The sequence below is a fragment of the Pristis pectinata genome, chromosome 35, assembly GCF_009764475.1.
Source record: "Pristis pectinata isolate sPriPec2 chromosome 35, sPriPec2.1.pri, whole genome shotgun sequence".
NCBI lineage: Eukaryota > Metazoa > Chordata > Chondrichthyes > Rhinopristiformes > Pristidae > Pristis > Pristis pectinata.
The window spans coordinates 2,866,690-2,887,031 of record NC_067439.1 but is presented as its reverse complement, the minus strand read 5'-3'; the positions used below and the strand labels follow the sequence as shown (position 1 = coordinate 2,887,031).

General features: G+C 37.7%; 1 protein-coding gene across 1 annotated transcript in view; it reads left to right on the top strand.

Annotated features, from left to right (window-relative positions):
• LOC127586326 (alpha-actinin-1-like) overlaps positions 1 to 20,342 on the top strand; it is an 86,457-nt gene that overhangs the window by 16,994 nt on the left and 49,121 nt on the right. The window contains 2 exon segments of the mRNA XM_052044173.1: positions 15,029 to 15,143; positions 18,647 to 18,766. Of these exon segments, the coding sequence (XP_051900133.1) occupies positions 15,029 to 15,143; positions 18,647 to 18,766 (235 nt within the window).

The window sequence follows — 20,342 nt, the reverse complement described above, 5'->3', positions numbered from 1 at the left end:
TTGTAATGTGGGAGGAAACCAGAGCACCCGGCAGAAACCCATGCAGACACAAGGAGAACATACAAACTCCTTACAGGCAGTGGCTGGAATTGAACCCAGGTTGCTGGCGCTGTAATAGCGTTATGCTAACCACTAGACTGCTGTAGCCTTTGGTGCTATTCCTGGGCAGGTTATACCTCAAAAACCTACTTGATGGCACGGATGGTGGATTGTTCATGAGTAATGCAAATTTCATTTGTAACTTGTTCTGGTTCTAAGTACTTAGCTTATGGATTTCTGCAGAGTTGCTGTACTTACAAGATGATCAGCTTCAGAATAGTTGATCTGAAATCTGCTTTGCAAATTAGGCTTTTTTAGCTCAATAACTGAATTGGCATGGAGGAACTTTTGGGGAAGAAGTCAGCCCAATGTAACATTATTAAGGCTTTTGCTGTTTTAGCTTTTGCTTTGCCTCATTTTGACCAAGGCAGCAGTCATATGCTAATATTTGTCAATGATGCCTGGGTAAGGGAAAAATCAAGTTCCTGCTCCTGTTTGCAACGTAACAATAGTGGTAAGTGGAACACTTCTGTTGTCAAATAGAATAGGAAATCCAAGTTTAACCTTTGCCTTCATGTAGTTGGGTAGGTACGTGCTTCAGTTGGTTTTGCAGCCATTTAGAAATCAGAATTCCAGTTTTGGATTGTAACCTAGTGATGCTTAGGAGGAAAGAAAAATGTAAGTGGCCATTTCTAGATGTGAAATGTTTGGTAGACTTTCCAGTAACTGTACTTTGTAAGAAGACTGGAAGTATCTCCAGGAGCATGGTTGCTATTTAAATCTTTTGAAATGAGATGCACAGTGATCTTGTGCACAGTTACCAAGAAATGATTTTAGTGTGCTGAATGTCTGCATCACTTGTTGGGGTGACTTCTAAATGTAAGTAGGTTAAATAAAGACATTTGATACTTAAGTTTGAAATTTTATCCAGCTGATTGACTTGAACATTTGGTATTGGATTCATTTAAAAAGAACAAAGGTTGAAATCCCTGTCTTGCAATACCCTTGTGGTAAGGGAAAACTTAAGAGTTGGGTTCGCAGAGAAGTTTAAATGGAATGAGCAAGGAAGAGGAAAAAAGGCTGTAGATGCAAATTTGCAAATGCATGGAACTTGTGTTTGTTGTACTTGGCATCTTGATGGTAAGTGTAATTTTTAGTACCTCAAGGGAGAGGGGAAAACTGCCTTAAGGTTGTTAATCTAAGTATTTAAGAACTTTTTTTTAAACAGGGCCTTCAAGTAACTAATCCCACAATGACATGAGCTGCTTTAAATTGGCCTCCATTCCCCTGTACCCCTGGCTATCATAGCCTTAATGTTATGCATTAGCCCCAATTAAAGTTGCTATATTTATTAAAACTGACTCCTAGGTGCGCACTCTAAATTTGACTTTATAGAATTGTTAAACTTGTCACCAGGTATGGTGTTATAAGTGTCCCATAATAAAGCTGCTTCTATTTGCTGGCCCTTGGCACAATTGGTTATCTGTCTATTTTCTGGAAGCACCAGCCTTTGTGTTCAAAGTTTTAACTGGATTTTGCTTTTATCCCATCTAGACTTTCATGGGTCATGGTGGCTGTCCAGTTCAAATTTCTTGCTTCCATCTTCCAGTATTCAGCAGGATCCTGTCAGTTTAGGGCAAGGGAGAATTGGCAATGCATTCTGCCCCTCTGGCATTGCACATTGATTGTCTGCCATTCAATATAAGCAATGTTATAAATGCAGTACTGGAGAGATTTGTTGCTTTTTCTAAATATAACTGTGTACCAAGCAATAGTTTTGTTTTTATAAAATATACTTTAATGGGAAGTTTCAAATGTAACAGTGGGTTGGAGAGAATGTATTTTCCATTTTGATGTATACAATAAAATTCAGTTGCATTGTTCACAGTATTTATTGCATCAGAATCTTTTAAAACCTCGTGTTGTCCTGGCATACTTGATTGTTAATGAAGTGCAGACTTATGATATAGGAAACAGACTATTTGCAGGCATCATGGTCCCAATGAGCAATGTGATGACCAGATAATCTATTTCCTGTGATGTCGGTTGAAATATAAACATTGGCCAGGACAGGATAACCTGCCTGCCCTTGATATTTTACTTCCACTTGTAATTGCATAAAACCAGAGTATTTAAGCAAATTTAAACAAATGTGCATATTTATCATGCCCTTGTGAAGAAGTGCCCAAGGTAACTTGATTCCCATTACTTAGCCCATTTCGAATCCCTACAGACAAAAGTCTTGTTTCAAAGATGAATTGTTTTACTTTAAACTGAGTTCTATGGTTGAAAGACATGATATTGTAATCCATATTTTTCACAAAACTGTTCGGTATCTTCCCCAGCTGCAGAATTTTCTTTGGAAGGTGTGCACAGATGAGTAATATGTGTACTATACCTGATATAATTGTTCATTTATTATGGGTGCAGCACCAGTTTGGAGGCAGTGGTTATTTGGAGGAACTAGTTCTGACGTAAGCAGTTCGTGAATGTGGCATTTTTTTAATATTGAAGTTTATCTTGGATAATTTGCATGTCTTGATGTTTCCATTTCCTGCTTGAATCATCATTTGGGAATCAGTACTTGGGGTCTGGATAATTCTTCACCCAGGGCCATGAATATAATGCCATTTACTTTTTTGTTTGTTTGAGAGATCTGACTAAAGCATGTGCTCTGACTTTAATTGGAACTATGATGGTCAATTGCTGTACGTTAAACCAAATCAGCTCGGTATTTACATTTTTAAGTAGCAGCAATGATGCTTCTCTAAAATGTGTTAACATTATTTAAAAACTTTTGATTATTAAGATGGAATTGAGTAGTTTTACTGCTGTTGTAAAATTCTTCTATTCAAATGAAGTGCTGGTTTAGGATCTTTATGGGTTGTGTGAAGATTTGCCTTTTTGGTGTGGCATAATTAACAAGTTTAATCATTTTAAGGCTTTGGTTCTTACTTCTAGTGGTAACTTAATGGCCTTTTCTCCCCTGACCCCAAAATGATTTGTTTACATGTTAGACTTATCACCATTTTAACTTGCAAATTGATTGTAACAACCTACCATGTTTCTGGCCTAATGTGCTTATGGCATTGCTCTTGTAAAATTGCTCTTGTAAGGTTGGGATGACCTTAAATTCAGTGAATGTTTGATACTGATGGACTTTCTAATTTGCTCTACACAAAGACTGGTGTCTGTTAATTGATTTACAGCATTTGTGGCAAGATTTTGCAGTCTTACTATGTGCATTAAGTGCATGATGTGTTTTCTTTTGACTTTTGTACTTAGAAACTATTTAAAAAAAATATTAGATTACTTGCCATAGTACAGTAAACCATAAGGTATTGTAGTGTGGGGTATTGCAGTTAGTCATCTGAATTGTGTAAGAAACCTGCCACTAATCCTGTTCAATCCCACTAGTCTAATAAAATGGCTGTACAGCAGCTACTTCTGGTATGCCACACCTAGATTATGTAATACTTGGTTCTGGAACTGAGCAGTTTAACCTTATAAGGTAATCTTGTTGAAGCATTACCTGGGGAGTGGCTTTTGTTGAAGGACAGTGTTATCTGCATAGCTGAATCTGAGTCGGCTGTGAAATCATCATGCTACTGAAAGGGCGACTCTGCTTTCCCCGCCCCCTGTCAAACTCTTCAGAAGTTCTACAAAGGAGACATTGAAAATGGAACACCCTCTTTTGGTTTAGACAAGAATGTGTTGAGAGACATTGATACTGGGCAGTTTACAAGTACACAGTGCTGTAGAATAAATGATCTGCCATCTACAAAATTTCAGTTTTTAATATACAAATGCTTGTCAGTAAATGTGCATACTTTGTGCATGTAGTCAGCTTGCTTGGGTAAATAAGGAAAGAACTAGGTAAGGAAGGCAGTAATTTTTGAGGCAGTGTAAAGACATTTGAGCAATGGGTAGTAGTTTAGCATTGATTTTTGAACCTCCCCCTTGGACATTGCTTGCTTTAAGTGGAATTTCAAGCTCATGTTATTTCTTCTAGGCTGGCACAGAGTAGAAACAATGAATCTGGAAGCCATAAAGTATGTCCATTTGAATTTATCCTCAATGTTTTGGGTTTAAAAATACAGGTTGAGCATTCTTAAAATGGATGGGGAGGGTTAGAAACTAGAATGACAGGAATAGGATTACGGTTGTAGAAACAATCTATAAAGAGTTGGATAGGTAAGGCAATGTGTATGCATAGTCTAGAAATTGAAGCGTTTTTTTCACACCTTGAGTACTGGAAGAGGCTACCTGGGGTTTGTAACTCGTCTGAAAATTTAATTTGGAAAGAGACAAGGGTGGAGAAAACTCTGCAGTTAGGATAGTTGGGTAGAGTGACATTTAAAGTAAAATTTTCAATACAAGAATGGGTAAGGGATTGTCAGGTCTGAGGTCTTAATCTTCAAATGCATACTTTTTTTTGTCAATTGACTGAAGGCTGCTGATAATAACAGTGGTGGATTTCCATCCTCTGTCTGCCTTTTGAGAGAGGGTGTCTGAGATGTGGGAAGTTGTCTGTGTTTTCAAGGTCTCGCTCTGAACTTTCAATGTCAGGAGGAAGTGTGCTATAGCAGGGGAGGGTTGGTAGGGGATATTTTTCTCCTGCAGATGTGTAAGGCCCTTTTTTCTCCCCCTCCACGTTTCAATGATGGTGTTGCCAATGGCTTGAAGCCTGGCCTCTGAGCACGTGCAAATAAGAATAGCCTTGTATACTACAAAGGTGTTGGGTCACCTTGGTTCTGGAGCACAGTTACTGTAGGTTGAAGAGCTTCACATTAGTTTTTTTTCCCCTTATTTAGGATAGGATATACTAGCATCAGAGGCAGTCCAGAAGGGAATTTACCAGGCTCATTCCTGGGATGAGCAGGTTGTATAATCATGAATAGATTTTTTTTTAAATTAAAAATTTAGACCTGTATTCTTTAGAGTTCAGAAGAGTGATTTATAGAAATGTGTATGATCTTAAAGGAACAAGACAAAACAGATGTTGTGTGAGAGAGTCTTGAAGGGGAATCTATGGTCCATGCCTACTCAAAGTAGAGAAGAAGCATTGGGGTGGTATTGAGAACCATGAGGTCATGCACCTTGAGCGCACACACCCTGTGTCATTGGTGGAAGGAATGAGTTGTACCACAAACCATTTGCCCTTCTGGCCTGTCAGCTACCAATAGCTGCATCTAAGTAGGAGTTTGCAAATTCCTTCTTGGCTTCATTGGCCTCCTTTATATCCCAAATAACTGGAGTGGAAGTAAGTTTTTTTTCCTTAATACTGCATAGCCAGTGAAAGGAAAATGAGAATGTCAGAGACACACATTTTGACTTTTTATTAAACACGTTGGAGGTCTGTCTGGCCTACTGAGGAAATGAACCCCACTGAAAGAACCTTCCCTTCGCACAAAATTGCTTAACTTTTCACCTTGATGTATTTCAAGGTGCCACTAAATACACTGTTTCCTTCAGTCCTAGCCCTATTGCATTGTCACAATATGTTCTCAAAAGCGGTTTTTGAATGCTGGCATTAATTAGTGCAAAAATGATCTGTAGAAAGCTAACTCTTAAAGTGTGCATTTATGATCTAAAGTTGAATTTCTCCAAAAAATTGAAAGTTAAGAAGGGATCAATTGGTCCATTATAACTGCTCCCTTTGTTAGAACCAAAGCTAATATCTTGTATTCCTACAGCTTTGCATTTTTCTTCATTTAGGTTTACTAACATTTTTAATTCTCCTCTCCTTGTGGTAAATACTCCATGTTCTAATGCCAGTCTACATACATATTGCTTCACCCCTAAACATTTAGTCCAGTTTGTTCACTAGTTTAGAGCAAAATACTTTTTCATTGTGGGCTTCTAGTTTTCTTTTTCTAGCCTTATTTTGTGGCTATAAGTTGTGTGAAATTCTACCAATTCTTTCTCCAAACACCACTTCCAAAAGCACTCTGTACAGACAGCACAGATAAAGCCAATAGTTTGATTATCATAGTTGTGGAAGAACTATAATGGAAATTGAATTTTGCACTGTCTGCTAATACTTCCCATGTTATGCATAGCAGTCATGAAACTTGCTGTGCTTTCTAAAGTAGGTAATTGTGCAATAAGCTTTAACATTTGAATTCTACAGGTATTTCTCTTCCCAGTTTGATCCACTGCCACATTAATCTATTCATATTAATAAGTTGAGTGACCATTTGACCATGGCTGTGAAGGGGGTTGGGTGGGAGAAACAAATTCTCATTGTTTATTTTCATTAGGACAGACGCTTTCAAGGGTTCTAGATATAGTTGACACTTATTTGTGTTTTTTTTCCCCCCTTCAAGGGCCACCCTGCCATGTTCTTGGCTGGCCACAGTAGCCAAATCCTGCAGGATTTCCATCGGTGAATGGAAACTGGCTTATTGCCAATAACATTTCACAAGTCACTTTCCATACACAAGCAAACTGCTCTGAGAAACCTGTTGCCTCTTAAAAGCAAAATTGCTAATCTCCTAATCACTAATACTAAAAGGCAACTTCAATGGGTAAGGGTGTCTACTTCATATTAATTCCAGAATGGCAGTGATTACATAGCCAACAATAATAATTTTTTAAGTTTAAGCATGAACTTCAAATGTGATATTTTATCTGTAATTATGAATTTTATTTTTTTATAAACTGAATAGCTTCTGCTTGCTAGCTTGAACATTATTTCCTATTGTACTCAACATCTGAAAGCAAATGTCATGTTATTTGTAAATTGTCCTCGGGTCCTTGTCATGGGGTCACATGAATAGCCTGTAGATTGGGATATTGGTGCTGGACTGCTGCCTTCCCTTCCCTCTGCCAAGGGAAAAAATGGTTGTGGCTAAATCTAACTGTTCTAGCCCAGCAGCCCAGTGTGTGGATTACTAGAAATATTATGAATTTTGGGGAGGTGGAGGGTGGTCTGTGGTCAAATGTAACACTCTAGCTGCTGTACTGACAAAAATGGGTTATCTTGGTCTCTTCATAGCTCAGATGTGCTTAATACTCTTCTCCACTTAGATTATAATAAATCTTTAATTTCTGTACTCATTCTGCATGTGGAGATGGTTAGTATTTTGCACAACCCTATTTCACAATTTTGAGGGACTGATGGTTGATGACCATGATGACTGGTTTTGAATTCTACCAATTCTAAAATATCTTTACCACTCTCTTGTTCAAAGATTTAATCAATTGGGTAAAGGAGTGGCCGATGAGTATTTTCTGCCATTTCATCAGATGGCCAACTGAACTTCATTTTCTGGCTAAGTAGTTTTTGAAAGCTTTAATTTCTCTGATGTTTGAATTGAAGAAGTGTTCCCAATTTCTATCCACCTTTGAAGTGGAATCTGATTTAGAAGATGGGGTTTTGAGAATTTAAATTCTCCCTTCCATCTATCTGAAAAGTCTATTTAAAAAAAAGATTAACTCAATTGGATCAGGCCAAAAAAATCCCACAATCACAGCAATAGACGTTTTACACAGTTTGGCTTTGAAAAGTGTGGTGGCCCAAAACTGAGCTGCGCAAGATTAGATTGCGTTATTGGTATTAAAAGCTCTTAAATGTCTTTAAGATATTTCGGTCTTGCAAATAAGGTCAACATTTGGTCTCCTTTTTAACTTCTCTACGAGGCTTTAATTTGGGTATTTGTACTCTAGTCTCTCTCCATTCTCTTCCGTTCCTATATTCTTAATATTAAGAAAATTATTATCGCTCCTGGTGCTGTATTGGATGACTTCAACTTGCCCACATTGAACTACATTTACCACAATTTTAGTCAACCACTTTGTCAAATCATAATCATGTGCCTGAATAGCTATTGAATTCTTGATAAAACTACTTGTTATTCCTGTCTTTTCCCAAAACATTGCAATTTACTTTTGGCTTGAGGTGGGGCAGTGGGGGAGAATTCTTTCCCTGAAACTTAACCGCTACTTGGGTACAGTATAAACAAGTAACTACTCACCTAGCAAATGCATTGATATAGCTATTGTGCTTGTATTTTGATGCATGATACATTTCTTGATTCACTAAAAACGTATAAAATATCGTTGCTAAATCTTTTGGCTCCTAAAAACTGCTTCATGGTATGGGTGGTGGGCTTGTGTAAAAACACATGCTGCACTGATGCTTAAATTCAGTGCATGATCTCATCAGCCAAAAATGCTGTAACTGTGATTGTTATGACTGGAAGTCATGAAATGAGCAAATTTACCATTGAGCTAGCTGACTGTGGCATTGAAGAAAAGTGCTTGTTGAGAATTTGCCACTAATTTCTATTTAAAAATGAGAGGATCAGTTCTGAGTTGATTGTGGATATTTAAAGTGTATATAAATGCGCACCTCTGTATACAATTTAGAGGTGACTTTGTATCTCATTGACTAGGAATGTGAAGTTCATTAACATGGTTTAACAGGTGGTAAGGATTGTTTAAAGGCACTTGATTTTCATGTCATGTTCTTTGGAACATTTGGGATTTGTAATTTTTTTATATTATTCTGTTGGTTCAGCTAATGGTTACAGTGCAAGTTGCTACTGATTCTAATTCTTACTGATTCTATCACCACCTGCTGCTTCTAAGGTTCCTTGCTGTAACTGAAGAGGAAGAGAAGCTTGTAACGATAAGTGAAAAGGTTTCTAGATGTAAATGCATGTTCCATTACTCTCCATTCTGAAACCTCACTGCAATTGGAATCCACATGATAAATAGGCCACTTCTAACTAATCCTTTGTTTCTTTTGTCTACTTGCCATGCTTGGCAGCACACCTAATGTCTTGCTCTGCAACAAAAAACTACTGAAGCTTCTTTAAAGTAGTCACCAACTCCTTTTTTTGAACTTTGAACCAACACATTACCTTCCTTGATTTGTTTATCATTAGCTTATTTTGAATTCAGTGCCTTTTGTGACCATTAGATCTTTTGCATCCGCTTGCCACTATATTAATTCTAGTAGAATAACAGCTACCATTGTTTCCTAAAATCAAAGGTTGCAGGCTTGGGTGCTCATGATGCACAATTGGACTTGATGCCCAATACCTAATCTATCATGACTACCTTTAAATATCAGTTCCCCTTTGCCATATCATTATGGAATGCAAACATTTCCTCAAATACCTTTCTCTTCCCCATTGATTTTTCACATTTTTGATGCCCAATAAGTTTATGGATTTTTATTTTTCAATTGATCAACTGCCTATCCTTCACTTTTTCTACTGACTCTTGACTCTCCATATTTCTTTTTGCCCTCATTTGTAGTATTTTGTAAGCAAAGTTGTGACCTTCCTGCTCTGTAACTTGGGAATTCATTATAGCATCACAGATCAAGAGAGAAATGGGTATGATAAAAGATGAAAATGTCAAATTGCGTAGAGCCTGTCAGATTTTCACATGTAGTTTTTAACGTGATTGATTTGAAGTTCCTGGCACAGTTTCTTAACCATATGTCTGTCCGTTCTGGTGTGTTTAGATCTGATCCAGACCTTTCAGTTTAAGGATCTATTTTCAGGTTGAAGGAAAATGCCGTTGTATGCAGTGTCATTAAACAATTACAATGATTCAGTGTCACTTAAAATTCTGCCATATCTTTGAGGCCTTTAAGAAGACTGAAATAGATCTTAAGCAGAGGACTGAAGTCTACTTTGGTGAGAGTACATGACAATACTTGTGCTGTTTCCGGAGAGTCTGAGGTCTCCGATTTCCTTCTGGTGAGGCTGCCATTCAATTGCTATGTTACTGATTTGCTTTTCAACTTCCTCCCTGTCCATTTTGGCCCTGCCACTACCAAATTGTGTCTACCCAGTCCCTGATCTTCAAAGCATTTCTTCCAATTTTCATATTTAAACTCCTTGTTATCTTCTGAGATCATCCTTTACCATTATGCCTTCAGTCACCTTTATCATACTTGGTATACCTTTTTTTTAAAAAAAAAAGTGAGTTGATCCATTCTAGCATTAAAGCGCCATTTTTACACAAGTTTGCTTTATATTAAATGTTTAGTGCAGTTCTAAAGCATTAATAAGTGCATGAAAATCTTTTATCTTACCAAATTGAGTTAGGTCACGTTGACTTCATTTAGCTGGCATTGGACCAGATGGTTCAAACTGTTTGTTCAATTGGTTTAAAATGTCAAGCAGTGAGGTAAAACTGACAAGTACTTTGGTTCAGGGCATATAGTAGTAGCAAAATTATCCTGATCAAAACATTGCCTGAATTGCCCAGTAGTTTGAAATTATTATTCTTATAACCTGTAAAATGGGTAGGACACAGCAGGAAGAGGATGCCTTATTCTCAATTTTCATGTGTTTTGCTTAGCATGCTTTGCTGTTTCAGATGAAAGGTGGTCTTAATCAACATCTGTTCAAAGACCTGGTTATAGTTATAAACTTAGCCACCTCCTAGCAGTTTCTTGATTCTTTTAGGAAACTGGCAGAGGTATTGGTAGTTATTATGTATAGTTCTGATTTAACAGTTATGATGTATGTAATTGCTACCATCTTTTATCAGCTAAATGCTGTCTGTGTTCTGTGAGATTGGTACTGACCTGAAAGCAATTATCTCAGATTTTAGTTTGCAATTCTAGCCAAAAAGTCAACCCCTGTAACACTGTACAGAGACTGTGTAGGATTAAAATTGTTTGCAAAAGTCATTGACCTAAGTGGAACATTGTGCAAATTTGCAGACTCCCTAGTTAAATGGGTTTATTATATGTATTTGAATAGGGCCTCTGTGCATTTGACTGTAATAAATATAATTATTAAGTGGCAACTATGGTAAAATGCCATCAAGGTGGAAATATTTACGTTGTGTGGAAGATTTATGGCATAGTGCTTTCTAAATACTTGGAAAACTAAGTTGATAGAAGGTAATCATGGTATCACATTATTATTGTGTTCAGTATCAAAGTTTTTTTGATTTTGGGTCTGTAAAGCTCATAATGGTAAAAGAGATCTGGTGTAGAGAATAAGCATTTACAAAAACTTGAAAGCTCATTAAGTTGAATGGGCCTGTTTCATTACGATGAATCCCATATCATCATTATTTGCTGAGTCAAATAGCAGTTTCCAGTGTTGGTTTCTGATATGTTTTCTCCACAATTGCAGGAAAGAATAGTTCCCATAACTTAAGTATTTTTTTGTGAAAGTTCTACTGATTTGCTATTTCATGTTTTATTTGGAACCATCCTGTATGGAAAGATTCTTGTTTTATTTTTTCTAATTTTTTTTTTCTAAATTTTATTTACAGCATAGTAACAGGCCCTTCTGGCCCAACGAGTCCGCACTACCCATTTTTTAAAACCCAAATTAACCTACTTATGCGTCTTTGCAATGTGGGAGGAAACTGGAGCACCTGGAGGAAACCCACACAGACACGGGAGAACGTACAAACTCCTTACAGACAGTGACGGGAATCAAACCCCGATCGCTGGCGCTGTAATAACGTTGCGCTAACCGCTAGGCTACCATGCCTAGAATGTGAAAACTGTATGTTCAGGTGGTATGCTTGAGATGAAGGCAGGAAAGATACAAGGCAGTTTTAATTCACTTTTAAAACACCAAGCAATCTTGCTAAATGAAAATGGGTTACTTGTGTGTAGTCTGTGTGACATGTAAAACCAAGATGATGAGATTGTAGTTTTACCTAGGTTTGTTAAAATTGTGTATATCCACCTTGTAGACTGAAACAACAGAGATGTGGAGGTTACTGAGGCTGATACCCTAAAATGGGAAGTCAAACCAGGACTTTCAATGTGAATGATAGCGTCTTGGGGAGTGTCCTAGAACTAAGGGACTTAGGAGTACAAGTGGTGATTTGGCACACTGGCTTTCAGTCAGGACATTGAATATATGAGTTGATGTTGTGTTGTGGTTGTACAAGATATTGGTGAAGCTACACTTTGAGTATTTTGTATGGTTTTGATCACCCTGTTATAGGAAAGCCTTAATTAAGCTGGAAATACTTGATTAAACTTGAAAGAGTACAAAGAGGATTTACGAGAACGTTGCCAGGATTCGAGGGCCTGAAATCTAGGGAGAGGTTGGGTAGACTGAGGGGTGTCCTTAGAGGTGCATAAAATCATGAGGGGCACAGATAGGGTGAATGCACTCTTATTTTTCTCCCCAATCAAGAACTAGAGGGCATGAGTTTAAGGTGAGAGGGGAAAGATTTAAAAGGGACCCGAGTGGTGGTAACTTCATACGGAGAATGGTGGATATTTGGAGCGAGCTGCCAGAGGAAGTGGTTGAGATGGGCACAATAACATTTAAGACACTTGGACAGATACATGGTAGGAAAGGTTTAGGGGGATGTGGGCCAAACATGAGCAAATGCAACAAGCTTAGATGGGCATCTTGGTTGGCATGGATGAGTTGGGTTAAAGGCCCTGTTTCTGTGCTGTATTGCTTTATGACTCTATAACTGGGAAGCCAAGTAATGAAGAATGCCTACTTGGAGAACAGAATAAAACCAATTTTTGCTGCTTTCTCTCAACTCTTGACACCTTGTTCGTAACCTAAATCCCCTTTCCTAATTATTAATTCAGTCTAAGCTACCACAGCATTCTGTTCAAGCTCAGCTACAGTTCAAACCCAACAGTGTAGCCATTCAAGAAAAAAGTAGGCTTGTTCAGCCCACTTCTTTAGATCTTCGTTTTGGTCTTGTCTCACATACAATCTTTATTGTTGCTTTTGCTTCTCCATCTGGTCTTCAGTGAACGAATGCCTTCCAGTGCTCTACCATTTAATGCAGCCTTTTGGTTGCATCTGTTCTGGAAACCCCCATTTGGTTCCTACAATTTTCTTGCTAATTTTTAAAGCCTCCTTGAAACCCATCTTGACAACTATGTGCCTTCCTTCATTGGCTGGTTTGCTTTTCCTTCCCCTCTGAATACTTTTGAAACTTTTTTTCTGTGGGGTTATTAGAGTGGATTTAAAGGATATATTTGCACGGTCTGCAATGTCTGTGTACAACTTCACATCAATAAAGCAGTCTGAGTCTAGTGTCTGGGTTGACCTGAACTGAGTGGACCATTTATCTCTAGAGGAGTTTTCTCATGTTTTGCTTCAGAATTGGCTTGAGCTCTCAATTTTTCATTCCAGTATCTATAAAGCCAGCTCTGGCTTTGCGTGGTTGAATTTGTGGAATGCAGATTGGCTATAAATGCTTTTGTGGTCTGGAGAATTTAGAGCATGGGTTTTGAGGACTAGGAGCACATTTTGAAATTAAGGATGTCAAAAGAAAACAAGATTTAGCATATGGAACTGTGTACAGTAGTGATGAGCGATTTTAATTTGAGCCCTGTTAAAAAGGGAATACAGACTTACTGGTTTGAATTTGCATAGAAGTTGAGTTGTTTAGAATGTTACAATGAAATTAAACTCTAAACCAGCCAATGGTTATAACAAGTCTTTCAGCTCAGTCCATCCATTCATTGGATGTGGGAAATGTTGGTAACACCAACTTTTTAATTCTGATCACTTCTCAATGTCAGTTAAGGCTAAGATGTTGCCTTGGCAGTTGGGTGGCTTGCTTAGGCAATTTCAGATGGCAGGTAAGGATCATGTTGCTCTGGGTCTAGAGTTGCATGTAGGCCAGACTTCTGAAGGACATCAGTGAACTATGCAGATTTTTAATCATTTTGCTAGTTTCATGGTTCTCAATACTGACTTATGGCTTTTTAACAGCTAGAGAATTTTGTGTTGGGGGAAATTATTTTCTGGATTATTGGTCTAGACTACTATTCCACTGTTATAATATCTCAATGCTGAATAACATTCGTGATGCACACAATAAACTATTTGAAAGTCAATTTGAAAGGTTTGCTTTGCATGTTACTGATTTGGGTGCTCAGAAAACTGATCTGCTCAGATAACCCTTGCAGTAAGCAATAGCTCTTTTGTCAATAGATAGCTATAAGAACATTTGAAATGGGAGTAGGCCATCTGAGCCTGCTTTAATATTCATTATGATCATGGCTGATCTTTTCCTCTGTGCCATTTTCCTGGATTCCTTTACTATCCATGAGCCTACTTTTTATTTTGAATGAACTCTTGACTGAGCCTCCAGCCTTCCAGGGTGCCAAATTTCAACATGTTGCAATGCTCTGCATGAAGAAATTTCTTCTTGCCTCAGTCCCAAGCAGTTATCCCTTTTATTCTGAGAAGAGGATCAGGGGAAACTCCCTCTCTGACTGTTGAGCCCTTTTAAGAGCTTTGTGAGGTGAGCTTCAATGGAAGCTCCTTGTGCTCTTTTAAACTCTAGAGAATGCAGTCTAGGCTATGCAATCTTTGCTCTTGCATCAAACCTGACATCACCAAACTAATTTAGTGAATCCTTGCTCCACTCCTTATGGGTAAGGAGACTAAAACTATATCATGCACCGGGTGCACCAGTTTGAAAGTATGACTGTCTCTTACAAAAATATATTTGCTTTGATGCATTACCTTTTTATTTCCCAAAGTTTTTGCAACAAATGAAGGTAAAGTTTTGAACTTGCAAACCATGTAGCTCTTTCCATCTGGAGAGGTTTGATATGGTATGGTAGTTCTGTGAATTAGAAGTACCTAGTAAGAGGTTGTAGTATTTGAATTCAGCCGAATTAGTATGGACATTAGTGAATTGTTGCAAAAACGTGTTCATAGGTGCACTTAAGGTGTGAAACCTGTTATTGTTATCTTGATGTTCATTTCATAGTAAAAAAAAATGAGGTTGAATCACATCAGCCACAATTGTGTTGAATGGCAAAAACCTGTGTTCCCATAAATGGATTATAGAGCCAAATCACCCGCCAGTATTGCCCACATTAAAGAACAAATAATAGCATGAAATTATTGTGGCTTTAAGAGCTTAAAACAAGTCTCGATACAACAATGCAGTGCCCCCCAAATTAATTTCTGAGAAATAATCCACTTTAATTAACAGCAATTGAATGTTAACTCCTATGTTATTTAATCTGATTGCATTTATTTTTTTCTTGCAGACCTTTACAGCATGGTGCAACTCGCATTTGCGGAAGGCAGGAACACAAATTGAAGTAATTGAAGAAGATTTTAGGGATGGCCTAAAACTTATGTTGCTTTTGGAGGTGATATCAGGTGAGAGGTGTAAGCTCTGGCAACATTTGCACCTGTTATTTCAGTTTTCAACATTATTTCAGTTGAATGTATTTGTATTCAATCAAGGTTGGCTAATAATGCATCTAATTTGACTTTTGAGATTGTAGAGTTTCAGACTTTCTTGTGCTTTCTACTTGATGTTTTCAACAAAAAGTTTTTTTTTTGGCTACCTTGTGAAAATGACCTACATTACCTACTTAGGAAATTATGGTTATGGTTAAGCTAGTTAGTGATATTCAGGCCTAGTGATTCCAGGTTTGAAGATGTGAACATTTTCCCCCATTTTAAATAGAATTTAACCAGCATGAAGCAAGCAGGAAAATGATCTATGAATTTAAGTGTATGTTATTTTGATTGGTATAATTATTTATTTGGTTTTATCTGAATGATGTAAAGCACAAACTTTCTAAACCACTTTCTTTATGGCAAATTGGTATTTTCAAGGTCTGACTGAAATAAAATCATCCATAAATGAATAACGCAAACTTACTATTTACCTGATTTTAATAAAGCAAACAAAATCAAAAATTGCATTGGTATTTGCTCACTGAGTTGGTTAAACCTGTGTTCTTATTCCCTGGAAAATATCATTTGAGAATCCTTGAATGTAATTGCTTCCCTCCCCCTCCCCCGATTTTTCCATTGACCATTTAACTTGGTCCTTGATGCCACATTGTATTAATGCTGCCTTGTCGGTTGGGTAGTTTTCTGTCCCTCAGGAATTCTGCTTTTTTTTGGCTATGTCTGTAATGAGATCTGGATTTTTGTGGTTCTGGCAGAACCTAAACTGAGCATCACTCCAAGTTATTGTTGTTTGACTGTAAAATCATCAATAGTAATGAATTTAGTAGATCTTCAAGGCAGCAGTTTTGGTTTTGTCCTGCTTTATTTTGTGAACAGGGCAGTTTTCCACATTGTTAGATAAATGGAAGTCTAGCTGTTCTGAAGCAAGTTGGTTAAAGGCACAGCTATTTCTAGAGCACGCTGGGGTGTTTGGCACTGATTTAGTTTTTACTGTATCTAGTGCACTCTACTTTTGAGTGAATCAGGCTGGCTCTGATCATGGCAACATCAAGGAGACTGAAATGGACTATCCATTTTCATGTTTCTGAATGAATTACTTCCAACCATTTCAGCCTTTGAGCTTGTACTGATACGACTGACAGGGCTGCCAAGCTTTAAGCTGATCTCTTGGTTGTGGGATTGCGTAACTCCAGAGAATGCTATTTTTGCTTTGAGCACGTGTAATTGTCTCTTGTTGGTCAGGACCCTTTTGTTCTTTGAACCAGGGTTGATTCCTTGGCTTGATGGCAATATCAGAGCAAATAATTTAATGTGTGCTGTAAGACTATAGAACATAATTCTGCTGGTAATGGTCTGAAGTACCTTGTGTCCATTATAAATTAGATTTGTTTTGAATCTCCCATTTACTTTAGTGGGCATGCCACAAGACATCAGGGACACCCTTCGCTGTGTAGAGATGGGACGTGGACATTGATCATTATTAATATTATAATGGCCATGTGTCTCTGTTTTGGATAGCTTGAGGCTTTTTCCTTGTTTTGTGTTCTCACTGCTTGTTGCAGTCTCTGTCTGCCTTCTGTGCTTCAGGGCTTGATTTTGTTTTGGTGCCATCAAGCTATTCCTGGTGATGGGCACATCGACTCTGGCAGATTGCCAGATTCCCTGTTTTGTTTTATATGACTGCTCTTACCTCCTGGCGAGTGTGTCTTACCAGTAGGATGAGACAGGATATTACATGGGGAACCTTGGAATCTTGGCAGAAAGGTAATGTTCTGAGTATTACAGTGTCAGGCTATTTCTTGTCTTGTCTGTGGTACAGCTTGCTCAATATAGACTTGCACCCACATAATTTAGCGTTGGGGATGTTGGTGTGGAATGTGCTTTGCTAAATTCACAATGTACTTTGTCTGGTACCTGTGTCTGTGCAAAGAGGATGCTGTATTCTTGTCCAATAGTTTAAGGCGTGCTGCAACAGAATGGCCTGTATGACCATTTTCTAAGATGTAGTTAGAGTTGACCAAATTCTTGTGCTGGAGTTGCTTAGACCAAGTAAAGGCAACTAGGTTCCCTTCCTGAAGGATATTAGTGAACTAGATGAAATTTTAGGATTTCATTAGTTTCACAGTCCCATTTCTAATACACTTTTTTTTTAAAAAAAAGTAATTGTTTATTTAATTGAATTCCCCAAGTTTATTTAATTAAATTCCCCAACTGCTTTGGGATTTGCATTTATTTCTGAATTGTACATCCCGATCTATGGATTGCAAACCTAATAATATGAGCACAGTGAAGCTGTGTGCCAATAAGATGTCAGACAGCTTTGGGATTGGAAGAAAATTAAATGACTAGGCCTAGTAAAGTGAAATGAAATTTCCTGTAATTTATTAAGCTTGCTGTTGATCTGTGCCTATGCAACAAGAAATATTTAAGACTTTAAATCGGAGCCAAGTTTATCCCTATCCTAGACTGGCTACCGTTGAGATCATTTGTACTCCTGCTGAGTTTCAGTTAAGTAGGCAGAAGTTGGGGATTGAAGCTTAAAGCACACTTAACTGTTTTTGATAAAACAAAAAGCTGGCAGCTTTTCAACATTGTTTTGAAGATGTATTTGATTCTTGGCCCTGTTTTAACTGATTTGATACAAAATCTGCTTGAATAAGCTAAAGAATGCAATTGACCAATCACTGCAGAAGTATTGCAAGCTGGAACAGCTGAGAGAATATCTGGAACAATTGATTTAGCCATGGTAGTGCATTTATTTCAAGTCGAGTTGTTGGTTGAATTCTTTTTCCAAAGACTTGAGCACAAAAATCTAAGCTGATATTTCATTGTAGCCTGAGCTGCATGAATTATTAAATAGGGTGAATTATTAAACAGGCACTCTCTTTCCCTTTGGGTGGTTGTAGAAAGTCCCAAGGTGCTACTTTGAGCAGTAGTGCCTTGCCAATATTTCACCTTCAACTGAGATCACATTTAAAAAGTCTGAGAGTGACTCTGTAGGAACTTGCTGTGTATAAATTAGTTGTCTTATTTCCTACAATACTATTGTGATATACTTCAAAACTACTTTGCCGTTTGAAGCATTGTGGGACGTATTCAGGTTGTACAAAGGTGCTGTAAGCCTTGGAATCTTGATTTATTTCACAGTCCTTGTATTTGCTGATCACTGCACAGCCTGCTGTACATTCCCCAGAAGTGTAAGTTCAAAGTTTTCAAAAAATTGACGGTATTAATAATGTGTAATGCTGTTGTAAGGTTCCCCAGTTATCATTACTTGCCATTTTATTTCAGGTGTCTGTAAATCTTGTCCTTAGTCATTTAGTTTATTGAGTAAATGATCCAAAATTCTTGAGGTTTCTATTTTTAATACAAGCTTTTGGAGCTTGCTTGTCATTGGAACCTTGAGCAGAAGTTTTTTTTTGTAAGAACAAAAATGCAAACAGTTGTCTTCTCCCCAGGAGAGCGTTTACCGAAACCAGAGCGTGGGAAAATGAGGGTGCACAAAATAAATAACGTCAACAAGGCATTGGATTTTATTGCATCCAAAGGTGTGAAGCTGGTTTCCATTGGAGCAGAAGGTAAGAGACTATATTCCTATTTACATAATTTGTTGCAGGAAATTTCTGAAATTAAGTGGTATGGAATTGGTGATGCTCATAAACATTACAGGAGATGGGCATTCCTTAGACTCAAAATTCAGTTTTCTGGGAATTGGATTTGGCAGCTTGTCAATGGGGCTTAATAATGTTGACGAAATCCAGTTTTGTCCTGACCTTCCTTTAAAAAAAAATGTTAAATCGTCTGAATATTTGTTTTCTATGAAGCTTTATTTCCCCATCTACTTGCATATATTTATTTTGTTTTGGTACATAGTTTCACACATTGAGATGTTCCAAATGGCTATTCTTGAATGTGTTGACAGCCAGTAACAACATAATCCAGCTTGATCCTAATCTCACCATATCTTTGGAGATTGGGAATCTGATTTATTTAAGATCCTCCAATGGAGGGAAGTTGTGGAGCCCCACTCAAGTTGGTGCATGTAACCATTGCTAAGAGAAAGTTAAGAAATAAATGGATAACAAAGCTCCTGATTGCTGATGGTAAACATATAGCAAATAATAGTGATTCTTTATTACTTTATATTGTAATAATCCATCAAAGAAAAATCATGTACAGCATATTGACTGAATTTTCATATCTGAAATGTAATTTCTATGAAAAATGATTGAGGAGAAAGATAAATAAAACTTCTATAGCTTCATTAATGAAGTCCAAGGATATTTTGAATTGAATTGGTTTATTATTGTCACATGTACTAAGATGCAGTGGAAAAACTTTGAATGCCCTCCATACAGATCATTCCAAAATATTAGTACATCAAAGTAGTACAAAGGGAAAGGCAATAGAAGAATATAGTGTTACTGTTACAGAGAGAGTGCAGTGCAAGTACACAAATAAGATGCAAGGGCCACGACAAGGTAGTTGAGAGATCAGGAGTTTGTCTTTGTACAAGAAGTCCATTTGTGAATCCTATAACAGTGGGATAGAAGCTGTCCTAGAGCCTGGTGATGTGTTTTCAGGGTTTTGTATCTTTTGCCCAACGGAAGGGGGGAGAAAAGAGAATGACCTGGGTAGTAGGGGTCTTTTGATTATGTTGGCTGCTTTCCCCAACAAGGTTGTGTGACAGTGAGCTAGGTGATCAGATCCATGTGTTATGAAGATAGTTGAGCAGTAGAGTGGCCAGGTTGCCAAGAGAAATAGCTTTCAGTAGTGCCACCCCAAAGCAGTCAAGGCCTCTGTTTAACAGCTCATCCTAAAAGTGACATCTCCAACAATGCAGATTTCTCAGTTTATTCTATTTGTGTTGGCTAGATTATGTGCAATTAGGCCTGTATTTATACGTGATTTAACTAAGGTAAGTGCACTGAATCATCACTGGCAATCATACAGTGACATCTGTTCTAGAATTACTTGTCACATACAGTGACAGGCCTGGCATCAGTAAGGTACAATGTCTCCAACAATGCAGAAGAGTGCCCCTTTAGAATACAGTTGTCTTGAAATGGAGCTAGAATCCACAATTTGTTTTACTTCAATGAATGTCTGTGGCTTTAAGATTTTTTTCCCCTCCTTTTCCCCTTTCTGGCCTAA